This window comes from Dryobates pubescens, chromosome 12 (genome assembly GCF_014839835.1).
Source record: "Dryobates pubescens isolate bDryPub1 chromosome 12, bDryPub1.pri, whole genome shotgun sequence".
NCBI classification, from domain to species: domain Eukaryota; kingdom Metazoa; phylum Chordata; class Aves; order Piciformes; family Picidae; genus Dryobates; species Dryobates pubescens.
Window position 1 is genome coordinate 31,675,897 of NC_071623.1, and position 20,653 is coordinate 31,696,549.

The 20,653-nt window shown below is 39.6% G+C and overlaps 1 protein-coding gene across 2 annotated transcripts in view; it reads right to left on the reverse strand.

Moving 5' to 3' along the window:
• The window catches only part of GBE1 (1,4-alpha-glucan branching enzyme 1), a 136,301-nt gene that overhangs the window by 61,860 nt on the left and 53,788 nt on the right, over nucleotides 1-20,653 (reverse strand). For both annotated transcript variants that reach the window (XM_054166110.1, XM_054166109.1), the window contains exons 4-7: nucleotides 18,859-18,984; nucleotides 16,599-16,734; nucleotides 12,853-12,943; nucleotides 11,632-11,841 (exon numbers count right to left, since the gene is read on the reverse strand). In XM_054166110.1, coding sequence (XP_054022085.1) covers nucleotides 11,632-11,841; nucleotides 12,853-12,943; nucleotides 16,599-16,734; nucleotides 18,859-18,984 — 563 coding nt within the window. The remainder of the gene's footprint in view (nucleotides 1-11,631; nucleotides 11,842-12,852; nucleotides 12,944-16,598; nucleotides 16,735-18,858; nucleotides 18,985-20,653) is intronic.

Here is a 20,653-nt window from a genome sequence, read left to right on the forward strand (position 1 = left end):
AGAATCACAGAATGGTAGGGGCTAGGAGGGACCTCTAGAGATCATCTAGTCTAACATCTCTGCTAAAAGCATGTTCACCTATGTCAGGCTGCACAGAAACTTGTCCATGTGCACTTTAAAAATCTCCAGAGGAGACTCCACACCTCCTTTGGTAGCCTGTTCCAGTGCTCCACCAGCCTCAAAGCAGAGAATTTTTTTCCTTATGTTTAAGTGAAACCTTCTGTGTTGTAGTTTGTGCCTACTGTCTCTTGTCCTATCACTGGCCACCACTGAAAATAGCCCTGGCCCCATCCCCTTGACCCCTACCCTACACATATTTATAAGCACTTGCAAGATCATCTCCCAGTCTTCTCCAGGCTACAGAGCCTCATGTCTCAGCCTCTCCTGTAAAAAAGATGCAACTGTCCTCTAATGTGTTTGTGCCCCCAACACTGGACTGTCTCCAGCAGCTCCCTGTCCCTCTTGAACTGCGGAGTCCACAATATTCCAGGTGTGGCCTCACCAGGGCAGAGTAGAGGGCTAGGAGAACCTAGATGGATGTACTGGTCACAGTCTTAATGCACCCCAGGATACCATCAGTCTTGGCCACAAGGGCATGTTGCTGGCTCATGGTGAACTTTTCTACCAGGCCTCCCAGGTCCTCCTCCACAGAGCTGCCTCCCAGCAGGTCAAGCCCCAAGAGTCTGATGTGTGGGTCAGGAAGTTGTTTTATCCTCTGAATTTCCCAATTTTTCAAGTGCTCAGGTGTTTGATCAGTGTTTTGGAATGATTAATAATCTCTGTTGTATTTTGTCAATTAATTAAGCAAGTTTATTAATATATTCACATGACTTTAGTGAAGTGGTATTTCAAAAAACCTCTCTTCAACTGAATTCTGGACTAGAGATATAGGCTTATGATAGTGAGCAAGCAGCACAGTGTCCTACAATGCCATTTTTTCAGGCTGGTTCTATTTACTCCTCATAAGAGTAAGCTAAAAAATCTCAAATAAAGCATTCAGATATTTGCCATAAAAATGGAAGCAATAACTCAAGTATTACTTAGTAAAGGTTATGTCCTGAAAAATATGAATATAAGAACAGCCTTGGAGGCAAAGCAGATTGGTACTTCTTTTAATGCAATTGAATATTCTTGATGCTTTTTTTCTTAGAGGGATTCTTTAAGTAAATGAATAAATAAATAAAACAGTAGTACTGTGGACAAGAGGCTGCAGTTTGCAGAAAGCCTCCAAGACACACAGGTTTTAAAATGGAAAGTGCTTCAAAACCAAAACTGCAACTCTTTACAGTGCTGAAAAAGACTGCATGGATTTCAGTTACAATTTGGAACACTTAAGTACTTGCACCACTCATCCTAGCCCAAGGAAATTTTGGACTCAAAAATTGTTGAGAACATTTATTTTCTCCCAAAATAAAATTCTTTGTGAATATTACACTTAGTGATATAACCAACCCTGCAAACACACTGAATTTGTTGTTCTGTGACATGAACATTCCCTGGAGCACAATGGCCTCCAGCTCCTCCTGTTTATTGCCCAAGCTGCATGCATTGGTGTATAAACATTTCAGGGAGGGAGTAGGTACATAGTTTTCAACCTTGAGGGGTGGTAGACCTTCTGGTTACCTAAGATGCCAACACACTGCTCCACAAGCATTGGGCTACTACACCCAGAGTTCTCAGTGGGAAGGCCAGCTGCATCCCTGTCCCTGTTTAAAAACAGTTTAAAGCCTTGTCAATGAGCCCAGCCAGCTCATGTAGGCTCATTAATCATCACTCATCATCCAACAGATACGATAAGGGGCTTCTGAGATTCTGTCTCCATGTCCTGAATGGTAATTTACGGATGTCCTCCACCGAGGAAGCAGGGGGTAAGGAAAGTTCACTCCTTATACTAATTGTAACTAAGCCAAACCTGAGATTACTCCCCCTCATACTTCCAGACTTTATCTTCAGCATAAACAACTGCACTGGATACAGCCCAAAACTTTGTTTTCAGCACTATGGGGCAAGACTGCTCAGTAATACCAGAGAGCTGAGGATGAAGGCAGAAAAGTTTGCACAATGAATCGTTATCTTTACAGCAAAAGGACATTTCCAGTGGTAGGCTCAGGGAGCCTGAAGATTATCTTATATCATCCCCAGCATGAGATTCAGGAAATGACTGCAGAGGTAAGCAGCCATCTGGCAAAATTGATTTAGGCATGCACCAGTCCCTACTACCTTTCAGCAAGCACAACATGTAAAATTGTGGCATCTGCACAAACCAGCACAGATCTGAAGTGCAGGATTCATATTAAACAGAAATCAATTCCTAAGCATAACACAGTATTTCTCAGTTTGCTGCACTTTTTAAAGCTACATTCTTCAGGAATATAATTAGAGATGTTAGCTCATCTTACACTGTGTCAATAGCGTTGAGATCTTGCAAGTGTGCCGCTTTCTGCATGCTTCATAAATACTTTTTCATGTAAGAGAAATGAGAAACAAGTTCATATTTAAATATACTTAGACACTACCATTTCAGCTATATAACTTGTACTTCCACAACATCTCTGAGCAGCCTGCTGTGTGCCTCCTCAGCTTTATCACAACAAATTACCTCCTTATGTTCCATCTAAAGCTATTCTCTTTCAGTTTAAAAGCAATGCACCTTGTTCTGCCACTACAGGCCTTAGTAAGAAGACTGTATTTCATACGGGCCCCTTTAAGTACTGAAAGGTCTCCATGGAACCTTCTCTTCCCCAAGCTGAACAACTCCAACTCTCAGACCATCCACACAAAAGATGTGCTCCAGCCCTCTGATCATGTTTGCAGCCCCTCTTTGGACTCACTCTAACGGGCCCATGACTGTTTGCCTTATGCTGGGGATCCCAGAACTGGATGCAGTACTCCAGGTAGGGTCTTGCAGAATAGATCAGAGGGACAGAATCCCCTCCCACAACTTGCAGGCCATGTTTCTCTTTATTCAATCCAGGACACAGCTGGCTTTCTGGTCTGCAAGTACAGGTAGTCAGTACATGCTCTGTGTTTCATCCACCAGTGACCCTGAGCCCTCCTCTGCAGGACTGCTCTCAATCAATTAATCTTCCAGACTGTATTGATCCTAGGGATTGCCCTGACACAGGTGCAGGACTTTGCACTTGAATTTCATGAATTTTGCACAGGTCCACCTCTCAAGCCTATCAAGGTCCTTCTGGATGGCATCCTGTGCCTCCAGCACGTCAACTGCACACACAGCTTAGTGTCACCAGCAAACGTGCTGAGGGAGCACCTGGTCCTACTGTCCACATCATGAATAAAGATGCAAAATGGTACTGGTCCCAGTATGGAATCCTGGTGGTCACCACCTATTCCTGATCTCCATTTGGACATATTTATCTACCAGTATAATTAATACACTGGATATATTTAACTCAACTACCAAATAATCACCTCAGAATTTCATATAACATACAAAGATGATTTTAGTCTTCTCTAATGCCCTTATCCAAGAAGGTGGTCTCAAAGGAAGCCTGAAAACATTGATAATGCAAATTTTAGTGTTTGGGAGTTGACTTTTTTATTCTTAAATAATTTGGGGGGTTGAAGCATTAACCCCAGATGTTCATGAGCTCCCAGCTACCACGTAGGCTTTATGTTAAGTATTTATTTCCTTTTTGTTAGGAAAAGAAATACAGAACTTCAGATTACAGGATGTGAAAAAGTCTCAAAATCTGGAGTAACAGGCACTGAACACTCTAGTCATAAGACAAGGGGAGAAAAAGCAGTGGGGATCTAGGGATTATTTTCCAGTTTTCTCCAGTGTTTGGCTGCTTACTCTGATCCACCAATTTTTTTTCTAATACAGAAACTACCTAGGGAATCTAACACCAAGGACCAAATTTCAACAACAAAAAAACCAATTTCACCTGTCCTTGTTGCACATAAGATCACCTGTATGTTTAGCAATTTGAAAACTTATGCTATTTATATCCTTAATTTAGACACCAGAGAAGAAAAGGGTGGAGAAGGGAAAGAGAAGGAACGAGAGGGAAGGAATGGCTCTGCCTGCGTGCAAAGAGTATGGAAATGTAACACTGACCAAAGCCAACAGCTGAAATGTACAGTCCTCATAGGACTAGTTTACTTCTGATTATGGTTTATCAGGGAATAGATTCTTCTCTAAAGTATCCAATTTCTCTTTTACCTACTATATTAGAAAACTGTCTTAGAAATCTTAGGTGTACTACTACTACCAAGCCTGTATTAAGATATCTTCTAAAATCTCATGCCCTAATCAAAAAGTATGCTGCTATGTTCCTAAAATGTCACTAAACAACAGGAAGGGCCAAAAGAGCTGATCACTGTAAAGCACTGCAGAGAACACTAAATGATAACGTCAGTCTCTGAAACTTGGCTGGCTAAAAATACAGGCTCTAAGTCTGCTCATTTTGACAGGATGAAAGAAATACCACGGAATTTGTCAATTCACGGTGTGGAGTGAAGCTGTGGTTGCATAAATCCCTCCAGCCATGAAAGGGCAATCTAAAGTGTTTATTTAATGGGGAAAATCACAACAGGCATTAGTTTACTTTCTTTATACATCTTTATAGGGAAAGAGATTGCAAAGAATATTCTCCTCATCATTGTGAAGTCCTTTGATACATGCACTCAAGCATCCCTAGCAGAATCCCTAAATATATTACATATATAAAAAACCCCACCATACTTAATTCTCCAGAGAGCTTCCGTTTTCACCTCTTTGTTTTAAAAGATTAAGATACCTACAGAAGAAAATCACTAGAACACATACCACTGACTTCTATGGATGTGCCTTCCTTTTTATTCTTGTGCATATTTGTCCATATGTATCTCTCATAACTACATTTGACTTACTGCACAATAATTAGGTTGAAGAAATCAAGAGGAGTAAAGTCAACAGAGTATTAATTGTACACTCAGACTTAAACTCATTGAGTTAATCTCAGTAGAAAAACAGAGGGAAAAGTAAGTCAGCTATTGCACAAGCCCTATGAGGAGAGGCTGAGGGAGCTGGGATTGCTTAGCCTGGAGAAGAGGAGGTTCAGGGGAGACCTTATTGCTGCCTACAGCTTTCTGAAAGGCAGTTGTAAACAGGTGGGGATTGGTCTCTTCTCCCAGGCAAGCAGCACCAGAACAAGGGGACATAGTCTCAAGCTGTGCCAGGGGAAGTTTAGGCTCAAGGTGAGGAGAAAGTTCTTCACAGAGAGAGCTGCTGGCCATTGGAATGTGCTGCCCAGGGAGGTGGTGGAGTCACCATCTCTGGAGGTGTTCAAGAAGGGATTGAATGTGGCACTTGAAGCCATGGTTTAGTAGTCATGAGGTCTGGGGTGACAGGTTGGACGTGATGATCTGTGAAGCCTTTTCCAACCTTCTTTATTCTATGATTCTATTTAAATTTATAACAGTCACCCCTGTGGTGATGAGTTGCTTTTGGATAACTATGCCAATTTTCAAGAGATTACAAGGGATTCTAATATAGATATATAAAAATACTGGGTTAGAGCTGTGATGAACAGATGTTTGATGGCAATCTATTGAAAACTCCATAAATCTATCTTTTTACAAGAACTGCCCAAATCAAATACATGGGGGGAAAAAATATCCCAGGAAGTGTAGTATAATACACAGTTTCTCAAAATTTGAACTCTTTTTCTTTTTGCAAACCTGGTTTAGACCAATGAGCTCTGTTCCCACGAGAGTGGTAAAGCCCTGGAATGGGTTGTCCAGGGAGGTGGTTGAAGCCCCATCCCTGGAGGTGTTTAAGACCAGGCTGGATGGAGCTCTGGCCAGCCTGATCTAGTGTGGGGTGTCCCTGCCCATGGCAGGGGGGTTGGAAGTAGATGATCCTTGTGGTCCCTTCCAACCCTGACTGATACTGTGATACTATGAATTCAGACTGACAAGGAACAATTCCATAGTGTTTAATGTCATCTAATTTCAGAGCCCTATTGAAATATCCTATTCAAATTCAAGTAAGTGTGACTGCATCTACTCAAGGTATGATTGAATCTAATTGGCTAGAACTGGTGACCTCTGTATTCCAAAATACTCTGCTGATCCACAGCTAGTACAATTGGCTGAAATGTTTCAGTGTGGCTTTTATTCACCTATCAATTTATTGCTTTATTACTATCCCACATTTTGCACAGCTGAAGTTTAGAAACTTCATGCAAAGCTGTGATTGCTCTGTTGGAGATTAATATGGGAAACTGGACACTTCATGAAGGTCTGAGTTTCAGAGCATCTGTAGATTCAAAGCCTCTCAGTCTGTTACATCAACCTAAGTAGAACAGAGCAAAAAAATTAAACTTCTAGATGAATGTTTAATTAAAATAATGAAACAAATTCTACAGCAGGGCTCTGCTGCATGTATAACAATTCACATACTCACAGCTGGAACATTTCTTTAAACTATTATTTAAATCATTCCAATTATATTGCACTAAGTTTCAATACATCATCCCTTCTGTCAATGCTTTCAGTACTCATTCTCAAGAAAGGCAATTTATTAACTGCTCTGTGCCCATACTTGAAAGTGCTTGCTTGCCAACACTGACAATGGTTGCTAAAAGGAAGAGAACACACAAAACCCCGAAGATTTTCACAGACATGGAAGGGCTTAAAAGTTTTATGAAGTACATTTATGCCTTTACAGACACCTGCAAAGTTCAGTCTGTTTGAAGCAGACTGCTAAGGATATATGCAGCATATGCAGGCAGGCTTTTTAAAGTCAATCTCTAATCAAAATAATTAAATTTATGAGCTCTGGGAGGGGAAAAATAAAAAGCCAACAAGAAAACCCTAAACAACTAAACCTCAGTATTACATTACAAGCACTGCTTTCTTAAAACACTCATTAAAAAACAATCTTTGGCAGCAAAATCCAATTCCCGTGCATATTATGGAGATCTCCAAACTGATTTAGTGAAGTAAGACTGGCAGAAAAGAAATTAAAATCAGCATAGTTGAAGGCTTTAAATCATGAAACACAATTTATATCCCTGTTCCTATTATAATTACCCTGCAATCAAAAATGGACCAAGAAAATCCAGCAACTGAGATTCCATCTCACTGAGAACTAGCACTAAATTATGGACAAAGCTTCTCCCCAAATAAATTACATATTTGTGACAAACATGACCCACCACTGGATGGCATTGCAACAACACCTATACCTAAGTGCAGAAGAGAACACTTCTGCACACCTACACTCTGAGAAGCCAGGTCTCTTGTACATGATACATTAATCCTTTGGTCATTTTCCTCTCCTGACTGAGGGATAACCATAATGTAACCATAGGTGAAAAGAATAACTCAGCACCATCAGTGGTCTGCTGAAAGTGCTAGCAGCCTCCTTTCTTCCATCTGCCTGAGCAGCAGAGGCTCTTCAGCTGTTTTATTTATTAGAAGCTTTGAGTGCACTGGTAGTTTGCTCCATATAACATGCATGAATAAAACAGCCCTGAGATGGATGGTAGGAACACACATACAACATTACATTGCATATACTATATATATTATGCAGGTAAAACACTATCTGCATTTTCTAGCTCACATCTATGTGCCAACTGTCCTTCAGTGCATTAGGCAAGGAACCATAATCTTCATGCCATAGTACTTCATAAAGCATCAACTTCTATCAGTTTAAAATGCTCAATGTGCAAATGTTGTAGAGCAGACACACATCCGTTTCTTCCTGAAAACTGACAAAACATGATGATGCTTTCACATAAGGCAGTAAGTTTCCACTTCCACAGCTGGAAGAGCTCAACACTGAATTGTAGGTTACTTAAGCCCAAAAACTCTCTCCATATGTTAGCAGAATGATGAGGCCTGACAGGTAGCCCTACTTAACCAATGAAATACAGCATGAGGTCTCTACAAGGTTTAAATACTGAATGGCTGAAAAAGCATTGTCTCAATATCCAAATGCATGAGTACTGTGCTGTTTTAGACACGAGACAGTGCTCGAGGTATCTGTGCGAAGCTGGAACACAGGACATGGTAGAGAAGCTTTGGGACACCTACATCATTTTGGTGGGAAAGTTGGAGGACAAGCCATATAAACCAGAACTAAACCACGTTCTTTGTCACCTCTCAGCTGTCCTATTTCTGCTGCACTGATGGCAAGCCTAAAAGCAGTTTCTGAACTGCAACAGTTTATAAGTGACTCAAAGAAAAACAGGGAAAAAATGTAGCACATTGAGCTATAAGTTGCTCCACCCATGCTCAGAAGGCTGAGCTGGAAAGAAGATGTCATCTGAAGCATGTCATCTGATGCAAGTTGTGGCTTGTGGGAGACAACATTTATTCTCTGAACCCTACCTCTAGCCTTTCATGGCTGTCACCTGGAGACTTCATAAAACTGAAGCAGAACAAAGCGACTAAAGAAAAGAAGATTTCTCCCACTACTTTCCTCAATTTCAGTACATTTCATTTTTTTTACAGCACTTGGAAGTCTTACATTTCCAGAGAGTATTGCCAACAAATACAAACATGACAAAGCCTTTGGGTGGACAGGCCAAAGGATTCCCACTACTTATGATTTGATGATGCCACAAAACTAGAGCATGGACACAAAATCCAGCCTAAAAAGAGCACTGCAGACAGGGGCTCAAAAGAGATGCTGGGATATCTTATAACTAATATAATTTCTTGCTGGTCATAGTGCAGTATCCAAGGAAGTAGACTAAATAAATCCAGAATGTAATTCAACCTCTGACTTTTTGTCTTCTAGGTTGAGCAAGAACTTAAAACTTTGGCTAACTGCTCAGGTAAAAAGGCTTACAGTATTAAGAAAAAAGAAAAGATGACAAATGAAATGCAAAATTTAGGACATCAGATGATTTCTGTTGAATTTTACCTCTGCCATTATTCATAAAGGCTCACAGATACATATCTATCTCTATATCTATCTATCTATATTTTTTTTTTCTCCCTTAGAATTGGGTAAAGCCTAATGAGAGCACAAGAATTACAGAGCCTCAAAAATTAAAACAATACTCTCACATCTCAGTAAGCACAGAAAGGCAGAATCTCATTCACACATTTTATTTAGGTAGTGCTTGAGAAAAAAAATCCAACAAAATACAACTTTTCTTTGCTAGGTAATATGTTGTTCTCAGCTTTTTAATTTGTTTTGCCTGATTAGGATTTTAGGCATATTTGCTATATGGAGAAATGAATATAAATTAAAATACAATCAACCACTCTAGCTGCAATCCCACCTGGTTTTCAGGGTCTACAGCATCACTCCTAACGAACTTAGCAGCTGAATAATCTTTGAATGTACTTTGGGGAAAGAAAAACTGTTATACTTAGCTTGTGCTACATTAATTACAAGCAGAATCTTTACATAAGGTGGGACTGTTTACATGCATTTCAAGTGAGCTGTCTTAAACATGATCTCAATACAGGCAAGGTACTTCATTTACCCTAAAATTAACTAGATTGTAACAGCTACACTATAGGTCCAGAGCTCATGGCACCCCTTATACCTTACAACATTTCCCTTTCATGAATTCAGGGATATGAAAGCTACATTTTCATCAGACAAAGACTTGTCAAGTTGTTGTTTTGTCTTGTCTTGTCTAACTAAATAAACTACAATCCTCACTCAAGATTTGGGAAAGTTTATTTCTGAATCTTTTTTTTGTTGTTGTTGCCTCTTTAAAGTCTAGTTTACAATACTTTTCCTGGGGAAAAAAGGCTAAGCAGAAAAGATTATTTTATTTATTCAGCTGTACCAGGAGAGGTTTAGACTGGACATTAGGAAAATTTTTTTCATGGAAAGCGTTGTCAGGCACTGGAAGGAGCTGCTCAAGGAGGCAGCTGAATCGGCATCCCTGGACATGTTCAAAGTCATATAGATCTGGTGCCTGGGGACATGGTGTAGTGACAGACATGGTGGAGTGTCTGAAATGGCTGGGTTTGATGATCTTAGAGGTCCTTTACAGCTTGGATGATTCTATGATTTTACCTCCAAGTTCTCATTTTACTGTTCTTTCTATTCTATTCTAAATTAAGGCTTTATTTTCATCTGACATCTTGAAGAACATAATTCTTAAGCTGCTGTTCACAATTTATCAAAAAGATGACAGATTTGTACAACAGTTGAATAAATATAATTAATAAAATCCCACAGTTCTACTATCCATTAAGTGTTGCCACTTTTTATCTTAAATTGCCATTCAGGTTATCTTTTGAACAGTTTTCATAGAATCGATAAGGTTGGAAAAGACCTCAAAGATCATCAAGTCCAGCCTGTCACCCCAGACCTCATGACTACTAAACCATGGCACCAAGTGCCACATCCAATCCCTTTTTGAACACCTCCAGGGATGGTGACTCCACCACCTCCCTGGGCAGCACATTCCAAGGTCTAACATCTCTCTCTGTGAAGAACTTTCTCCTCACCTTGAGCCTAAACTCCCCCTGGTGCAGTTGGAGAATGTGTCCTCTTGTTCTGGTGCTGGTTGCCTGGGAGAAGAGACCAACACCCTCCTGGCTATAACCTCCCTTCAGGTAGTTACTGTTTTTCTTGGAGCTGCTCTCTATTTAAATCAATATCAGTAAAACCCTAGTATTTAAAATACACTATGGGAGTAGTCCATGTTTTGCATGGATACAGATATTTTGCCACCTTTAACCACCAAGTATGCACAGACCCCTTCTTAGACAACTGTATAATCTTGCAAATGATGCTGTGAAATTCATTTACATTTTGGCTTCCAATGAAGACACAGACAGACCACACTGACAAAACAAGTGTTAAGATCTTAATTCTCCTCCATGGCAGAGAATTAGTTTCTGTAAATTCCAAAGTAAATTTAATGTTCTTTGTATTTGATGTTTAAGTACCTGTATATTTAACAGTTCTTCCCACTACAGAAGGAAAAGGATTTAGTACAAGCACTGTAAAGAGAAAAAGCTGTACTAGCTGGAAAGATTTATCTCAGAAAGCAAGCTTTTCTGTATATCATTCAATAGATTGTGTTTGGTCTGATTTATTTTCAGCAGACCTTGAGCATCTGCAAGCAACTTGAGTCTCTCTCACAGATTTTTACACTCCCCTCTTTCAGACTAGAGCTGCTTGTTTACTGGTATGGAAAACAGCAAGCATGTCAATAAAGCTTAAATGAAAAACAACCCAAACAACCCACAAAACCCCCATTTGCAATACAATGTCAATCCTGATTCTTTCCCAGTCTTGCTTCAGGCCTCTATGCACACAAAAAGAGAGTATTAAAAAAACAAATTTTACTCAGTTCTCAGCAACTTACAATAAACATAATTGTTATATATTTTAAGCATTAAAGTTTGACTAAAAATACATAGAATTTTTAATGCTTCAGCTATTAGGACTAAAGAAGCCCTTAATGACTAAAACGAGCTCACTGCATAGCTTGTTGTGCTTGAAGCGGAGCAGCTCTTAAGAATGGAGTCAGTTGTAGCAAGAGCTTTGTCCCAGGAGATTTCAGCAATCTGACAAGTTTGACAAGAGATTTGCAGAGCTACTTTTGGATAATATGAAAAGGACATACATGTTTCACAGTATCTAATTAAGTAGTCACACAACATAACACACCTGAAGCGCCATTCTATACTTACTTTGCATAGTCAAAGAGCCTGCTGTCCCACAGCTGATGAGTTCCTTTATAACCAGAATGGAAGAAACAATAATCTGTGCCATCAAATTTGTTGAGACCATCTTCAGAGTTTTTTGATGCGTGGCTGTGCACAACATCCAGCAGCACAGTGATGCCCATGGAGTGAGCAACATCAATCATTTCCTTGAGGTCATCTGGAGTTCCGTAACGGCTATCGGTATGAAAATACAACATGTTATGAGCGGTACAATCTCATCTTAAGCTGATTTATACTTCATACTGACTGCTGTTCTCAAGAGCTACATCAATGTCAGCTGGCAATTCTAAAATTTGTATCATGCATGCCTTGTTTTGCAGAAATGGTTTAAAACTTTCATTCTTTCCTTCCAATCTCTTAATCCATCAAACTCAGTATAAACACAGTTGAATGCTTCCTTACTTTGAAAGAGACAAGAATATATACATACATTACTAAAATAAAGTAACATACAGAGACTACTAAAAGTAAATGTGCATTCCTGAAAGTCCACAAAATGCACCATGTGCTGTCCTGCTTATTTATTTGGTGCAGATACTACACTCTTTTCCAACTTTTGCAATAAAGATTTTGGCCTCATGTCCAACATACATTTCTTTCAACTAATTATGACAGTTAACAGTTTCTATCTCAACTTCACCTAGCTGTCACTTAAGCTTCATCAAGATGGAAAAAGTAGAAGTAAATAAAAATAAATCACAACTTTAAGAATTACCTGAATACATTTTTCTCCTGTTTTCATCCCAGGCCCCAACTCAAAGTACAGTCTGTAGCAACCATGGGGAAAAGTTCCCACAGAACATACAGAAGCATGATTTTAATCAAGTGTGTAATGAACAAGTAGTGTATTGTTCTGTTTATCATAAAAGAATGACTTCCACATCATGTTTGTTACTATCAGGAATTCCACAACACATAAAACCCAAGCATAAGAACTGCTGAGGCTAGATTAGCTGGAATATGCTATGACAGATGAAGTCACTTAGAATTCTTTTGTTTGTGTGAAGTATTTCACAGAACAGATGATCACATTGTCCTAAGAGAAACCTAAAGCAAATACCTAAGTCATTGTTTTCTCTTTCCATTAAGCACTTACTTGCAAACACATATGTAGAGTTGTACTGATTTCCATAGATGGGGAGTAAGGTAAAAGAATAAAGAATATATTGAAGTACTTAAACCTACCTTGATGCTGCAAAGAAACTTGTGACCTGATAACCAAAACTAGCATAGTATGCATGCTCCATAATAGCCATCAGCTGGACACAGTTATATCCTATAAAAATAATAGAAATAAAAGAAATAAACCCCTGACTTAAGGATTGCTACGAGAGGATTCAATACTTCTAACATATCCATTCCAGTCTTTTCTCATTTTGGCTACTTCCAGCTCTAATTGTTAACAACAAAAGATTGAGTCTATCTGAAGGAGGAGGTTCACCTAACAGTTCCTAATCACATAATTTTCTATTAAAAATGGAATGGTCAATTTGTCAAGTCACCTGCACATAACTAGGTGTATTGAAACACTCAGATTTAGAAAGCAGTAGGTGACATGCAAATATAATATTAACCTACCTTCAGAATATCAGTTTTGCCAATCTGCATGTCCTGAACTTATAGACTAGAATAGAATAAACCAGGTTGGAAGAGACCTTCAAGATCATCGTGTCCAACCCATCATCCAACACCACCTAATCAACTAAACCATGCAACATGCTTTCCTTTTGACATTTGCACTCAGGAGGTTTGGGGATGCACTGGCTACAAGTACCATACCTTATGCCTTATGGGTTTTCATATTTTTTTTCCCACTTCAAAACCAATCTTTTCAAGCTTCAGTGATTAATTTCCTCCTCTATGAGAGTCTTCCAGGAAAGAAAACCAAGAACTAATGTGTTTTGGGTCAGAGTTCACAAAAAAGCAAGACATTACAGGAGGGTAGAAGATGCACTGTTTCTCATATCACCTAAGATGGTTCAGGGCAATATTAAGGGTGACAAATTTAAAGAGGAAATAGTAATGATGAAACCAGAGTACTTTCCACACATCTTAAATAATGGTATTTTTAATATCACTGAATAAGTGCTTTGAACAGCTAGCAAATCAGGACTATAAGCAAAAGATAATCTGGACATTTAACCTACAGCCTGTTGTGACTGCTACCACCACCACCTCGTCCATATTAATTTAATGAGGATCATAATTCAAAAGGCAAAACATTTTTTGTTTGGTTTGGGTTTTTTTAGTTTATTATTCTTGGTTTCATTTCAAAATTTTGCCCTGATAAAAAAGTCGATATTGGAAGATAGTTGGCATAAGCTCAGCAATTCATCAGATTCATGGCAGCCTTGTAATTCGGGCTCCTTGCACATATTTACAGCATTTTTATAAACACAACCTCAGATCAATCTCCTTCTGTTTGCTTGCTGTTTGTTTTGCTATGTCTTGCACACAGCACTACAAAGTGATGCCTTTAAGTTTGTCTTAACAAGTAAGACATTTCAAAACCAAAGCTGTTGGGTTTTTTCTGTTAAAGACTTAACTCCACAGTATTTACTTAATGTAAGTATGAATGTGATCTAGCATTTCTGTATAGCTTGCACCTAATTTTGATATTGTTTTTATTGTCTAGTTTATAAACCTTTTTCATGACATTTCTCCTTCCCAAAGCAAAATCTGTAGGCAGAGCAGAAAGCTTCCATAGTTCAGTTAAATGTATTAACCCCCAGGAAAAACTGAAATCCGGATTTACTTTTTGAGGAGGGCCTCCAGATGTGCAAACTCCCTCAGCTCACCTGCAAACCCAACTTTATCAAAAGGCAAAGGCCACATTCTGTGAAACATTAACCCCAAAAGTAAACACACACACACACAAAAAGTATGGCTTCTTCAGGTACTCTGATAAACAAATATTAAAAACCCAAACAGCACATCAGCACAGCCACCATCCACAGATGATCAGCCACAGGTGTCACAATCATTTTACAGCTGTCTGTAACAAAATCTATTGCATCACAGAACAGTCAAACCCATCAGATTCTAATATTGTCTCTTACAGAGCAAAGGCACCACAAGAATAATAGAATTCATAGATGCATGGAACAGTTTAGGTTGGAAGGAACCTTGAAGATCATCTAGTTCCATCCCCACTGACCATAGCTGGGACACCTTCCACTAGACCAGGTTGCTCAAAGCCTCATCTGACCTGGCCTTGAACACCACCAAGGATGGGCAATCCACAGCCTCCCTGGGAAACCTGTTCCAGTGTTTCAACACCTTCATTGGAAAGAATTTCTTCGTAATACCCAGTCTAAATCTATCCTCCTTGAGTTTTAATCCTTTCCTTCTTATCCTATCACTTCAAACCCTTGCAAAAAGTCCTTTCCCTGATTCCTTTTAGGCCCTCTTCAGGTATTGCAGGTACTTCTCTTCTCAGCCCAAATCCTTACAGCCTGTCCTCACAGGGGAGGTGCTCCAGCCCTGTGATCATTTTTGTGACCCTTTGGACCTGCTCCAGCAGTTCAATGTCCTCCTTATGCTGGGGGCACCAGAACTGAGAACGGTACTCATGTAGGTGGGGTCTCATGAGAGCGGAGCAGAGAGGAAGAATCACCTCCCTTGCCCTGCTGGTCACACTTCTTTTGATACAGCCCAGGATACAGTTGGCCTCCTGAGCTGCAAGGGCACATTACTTACTCACATTGAGTTTTCTATGTAAACAGGAGGAAAGACAGTTTTCACTGTGAGGGTGATGGAACACTGGAACAGGCTGCCCAGGGGGGTTATAGAGTCTCCCTCTCTAGTGATACGCAAAACCCACCTGGATGCATTCCTGTGTGATCTGCTATAGGTGATCCTGCTCTGGCAGGGAGGTTGGATTAGACCTTTCAAGGTCCCTTCCAGCTCCTAATATTCTGTGATTATCATAAACCAACTCCCCTAGGTCCTTCTCCTCAGGACTGCTCTTAAGCCACTCCTAACCCAGCCTGTATTTGTGCTTCGGATTGCCCTGACCTAGGTGCAGGACATTGCACGTGGCCTTGTTGAACTTCATGGGGTTGGCTTGGGCTCATCTCAAGAACATCAAATATCAAAAAATATCAAATATAAACTGAGGTGAATTGAGGTTTACTGTGCTTCCTGAGATAATCCTGTCAGTTGGGGTTTTTTTCATACATCTTCACCAATATACTATACTTTCTTTACTAAAAAAAAATATATCATCATTATATTTAAAGTTTTCATGTTCCAATAATTCATAAGAACTCTTCAGGGATTAAAACAAACAAAAACCTCCCAAACCAAACCATCATTGGAGGTGTTCAGGAGAAGATTTGATAGGGTGCTTGGTTGCATGGTTTAGTTGATTAGGTGGTGTTGGATGATAGGTTGGGCACAATGATCTTGAAGGTCTCTTCCAACTTGGTCTATTCTATTCTAGTCTAGGCTAGTCTAGTCTAGTCTACCAAACAAAAAAACACCACCACCCCACACTTATTCTGGCAAAGAGAAAGGATAGTTCTTTCTATCCAGAATAGTCTTTGTCCTTCCTGAGACAGAAGATGCACATTAGTAGAACCAGTGAAACCCACAGTATTTTCTACAGCCTATCTCCCCAAAACAGACCCTTTTTCCAAGTGGAAAGCAAACTGTGCTGAAAGCAGATGGTCTTCCAACATTTATGTAGGCTTGCCATCACGTTTCACTCCAATCTGTGGAATGGATTTTGATTCACATAATGTGTTTTAGTCTGTTTCTTCCACATAGGTTTCACTTGTTTATACAATTTTTGCTGCCCTAAGAATCTCTGTTTGTAGTGCATGTATTCTGAAAAAGCAAAAACCTCCCAGACAACTGATGATGATCTGTTCTAATAAAGGAAAATATGGATAAAAGTTTTACCTCTGCCAGTATCTGTTATTACTTACCAAGATCCTTTATTCTAGGTAGCACATTGTGTGTGAAGTTTTTATAGGAAGCTACTTTCCCTTCTGGGGAAGCAATCCCCACATGAGATTCATAGATTTTTAGGCTTTTTAATCTCTTGGGAGAAGGATGCTTATGCTATATGAGAGTAAAGAAAGAAAAGAAAAAAGGTTTTTGTTACAACACAAAAGCCTGGAAGTGGTGTCATAACCACATGATTTGCACAAGACTGAAAACAATTTAAGGTTTGTTTTGCTTTTCCTAAGACCCCAAACATTTCAGAAGTAATTATGCATTGTAAACTGTCCAAGGAAATGTCTGTTTTAAAGGAAAATTCTTCGTGTACAAGCAACAGAACAGCCACAATTCAGCTCTGCTCTTACATCCTTTTGCAAATTACACAGAAGTGTACAAACTAGAGCAGCCATTGTACCACAAAGTTACTCTGAATTACTATGGAGACTTGAGAAAATAAAGTATGACAACAGCTAGGCTTTTCTTTTTTAGCAGACCTGCTTTCTGGAGGTATTTTAAGTTCTCTGCCTCCTACAAACTCAAATTTGTAAAATATTTTAGTCCTGAAGAACAGTTCCACAGCACAGAACAAGCTGTGTTCCAGTTACCTGGGATTAAAAATACAGTAATTACAAAACTTCAAGTCTGTAAGTGAATGTACAGAATGAATGTCTAGATGGGTGAAACCATTTAGAGAATGCAGGGCCAGCTGAAGTTCCTCACAAAACCTCCTCTGTATACTTGAAGACCTTACACTTGATAGGGGTATTACTTAAAAAACAAAGCAAACAGCAAAGCAACAAAAACCCCCACACTTTAAGAAACTTCAGAAAACTACCCCTTCAAATCTACTTTTCCCAAAAGCAGCTTTAGTATTTTAGTCTAATATTAAATTGAAATTGTGAAAAGTTAGAATAAAGCCAGAAAAAAACCACACACTTAAGTGAACACAAATTACAGGGATGATTTGAAGACCAAGAAGTTCTGGCTGTGATCTGTTGCCTGTATTTTACTTCCATCTCTGCTCCTCCTAAAAGGATTATTTTTTCTTTTTTTCTAATATAGTAAAGCCTTGTCTGTACCCAAAAAATGTTCTCATCACTTTTTCCCTGTAGGTCATAAAGACAGTTGGCCTTCTGGGTTGCAAGTGCACATTGCCAGCTCACGTTGACACATCAACTGACACATCAACTGACACATCTGAGTCTTTCTCCTTGAGACTACTCTCAAGCCACACTCCTCACCCAGCCTATATAGCCCTGACCCAGGTGTGGCACCTCATACTTGGCCTTGCTGAACTTCATGAGGTGGGCTTTCACCCACCTCTCAACACTGGAAAGCATTTTCAGAGCATCAACCAGACCATACAGATGGTATCACCCACAAACTTGCTGAGGGAGCACTCAATCCCACTGTCCATATGGCTGACAAAGGTGTTAAACAGCACTGGTCCTAGTACTGACCCCTGAAGGACACAATTTGTTGCTGGTCTGCATTTGGACATTGAGCCGTTGACCACAACTCTGAGTGCAGCCATCCAGCTAGTTCTTTATCCACACCTCAAGCCCATGTTTTTCCTACTTGGTGACCAGGATGTCATGCAGGACAGGGTCAAATGCTTTACACAAGTCCAGGTAGATGACATCAGTTACTCTTTCCTTATCCACTGATGTTGTACCTGCATCACAGAAAGCCATCAAGTTCATCAGAAATGATTTGCCCTTGGTGAAGCCATATTGGTTAATGCCAATCACCCCTTCCTCATTCTCAGTATGTCTGAGAAAGGCATTCAGGAGGACCTGCTCCCAATATGAGAAACTAGGATTTGACTGGAGCATGAGCACCTTACTGTTGAAAGCTTTTTCTGACTTCATATGGCATTGACTTCTTATTGGAGCACTGAACTTTGTATTTGCAGCTAACTCTTCAACCCAATTCTGAAAATTCTCTGCTGTCCTGTGTACCAGGAAGGGCCACCTAGTCCTGGAATAGTTTTCAAGCTTGCAAGCATGTGAGAAATCAAGTTAAAAATGCTACTGTGATCAGTAATTGGTTTTTATATATACCATTAAAGCCACTTGTGTGTCTCAAAGTCAAAATTAAACCCCCTTAATTACTCAGGTAGCCACCCGAGTTCACCACCCTCTTTTTGCAGAACAATTCTTTCTTTGTGTTGCCAAGCAGGGGTACAATGATGCCACAATACACAGTTTCATGCTTTCTTTGAAAAGAATATTTAAGCCTTACTATATATGACTGTGGTGGATTCCAGTGTACCCAATCATAGTTCACTTTGTCTTCATCACGGACTACATATCTTGCCCAAGGTGAAATACGATAGAGGAGTTCACCGTTCTGAGCACGAATCACCACCTGTAACCACAGCATAGACACACCATCACATGTAATTCATATCATACCTGCTGCATAAACCATAATGGAGACTGACATAGTACACAACACAGATACTCCATTTAAAGAACACACATAGATCTAGCAGGCCACAAAACATAATTTCTAACATTTACTTGATTTTCTCCCCCTTCTTGTGTTTGCCTGCCTCCCGCTTCACATCAGTTTCAGCTGTCTGCCTCATCTTCCTGTGTACAAATACACAGATATTCAGAGCAGCGTGGGAGAGCAATTCATATGACAGTTACATACAAGATCAGACAATTTCTCTGCCCAGCATCTGCTCCTTTAGCTTTCAGTACCTGCATCTAAAGTAGACATTGATTCCATGCATGAGCTTTGTATTAGATTATGATTTATTTTCGTAAGTCATCTGCCTTCATTTCCACTGATGATGATACAAGATCAAACATTACAAATAAAATCAGCCATGCTGTCTTGGTAATTCATTAATTTTCAGGTATGTTTTTAAACCCAACATTTCCTGGATTCTTTTTATTTAAAGATAATCAAGACTGACATTGTTGTGGTTCAGGAAGTTTGTCACGTAGCAGTGTGCCATTTACACTTTAGTTGAGGAGAGGGGAAAAAAAGGAGGAGATAACTAGGTAACTGGTGACTATGCAAGTCAATAGACTGCCATGAAACACTTTCATTACTTTAACAGCTTGAAAGCACATGGAATAACTGTTGGCATATGTGGCTTTTAATATAATGATGATATTAAATTGGCCATCAAACCAAGTTCAGTTCTCCCCTCCACAGAAGTTCTATACAGAGAGAGTGATTGCCCATTGGAATGGGCTGCCCGGGGAGGTGGTGGAGTCATCATCATTGGAGGTGTTCAGGAGGAGACTTGATGGTGCTTGGTGCCATAGGTTAGTTGTTTAGGTGGGTTGGATTGGTTGAGGGGTTGGACACAATGATCTTGAAGGTCTCTTCCAACCTGGTTTATTATTGTTATTATTATTATCTTTAACATAAATAGGTAAATGTCAGTGACTTGTTTCTCTATAAAATCAATAAGCTATTCTTTCAATGTTTTGTAATCTATTGTATTTCATTAGCTTCATGTCTATTCATTTCTGTGACAGGATTACCCAGAAATGAAAGCCCCAAGAACACAGGAGGAAACACCATCGCATCTTAATAATATGCACTTGATTTGAAAGTAAGTTCCACCCAAAACCTAAGAGCATGACAAGAGTAGGTCTTAAAGACTCCCTAGGAAATTAGTTAGATGCTGCAGTAACATAACCAGGTTTTTCTTCTACATGAAATTATAAACTATTAACATTAAGGTATTTCCCTCCATTAGTCATCCTAAGACTGCCAGGGGAAGGAAAACAACTGCTTGTACACCGAGATGGTTTTTAGTACAATACACACTGTGGACAAAGCCAAAGCAGAAATAGGGTACCAAAGAGAAAGCACTACACATTTACAATGCTTCTAAACCAGTTAAAATTAATTTCTCCAAAATTCCAGTGCAGGACATCTTGCTGCCGTAGGATCACCTGGTCTTAGATCTTATTTCAGAAAGTAAGTTTGATTTCAAAGACAACTCCTGCATTCAAGTCACTGGCACAATCCTGCTATGAGATCATATTGCCTTCCCCCCCCCCCCCCA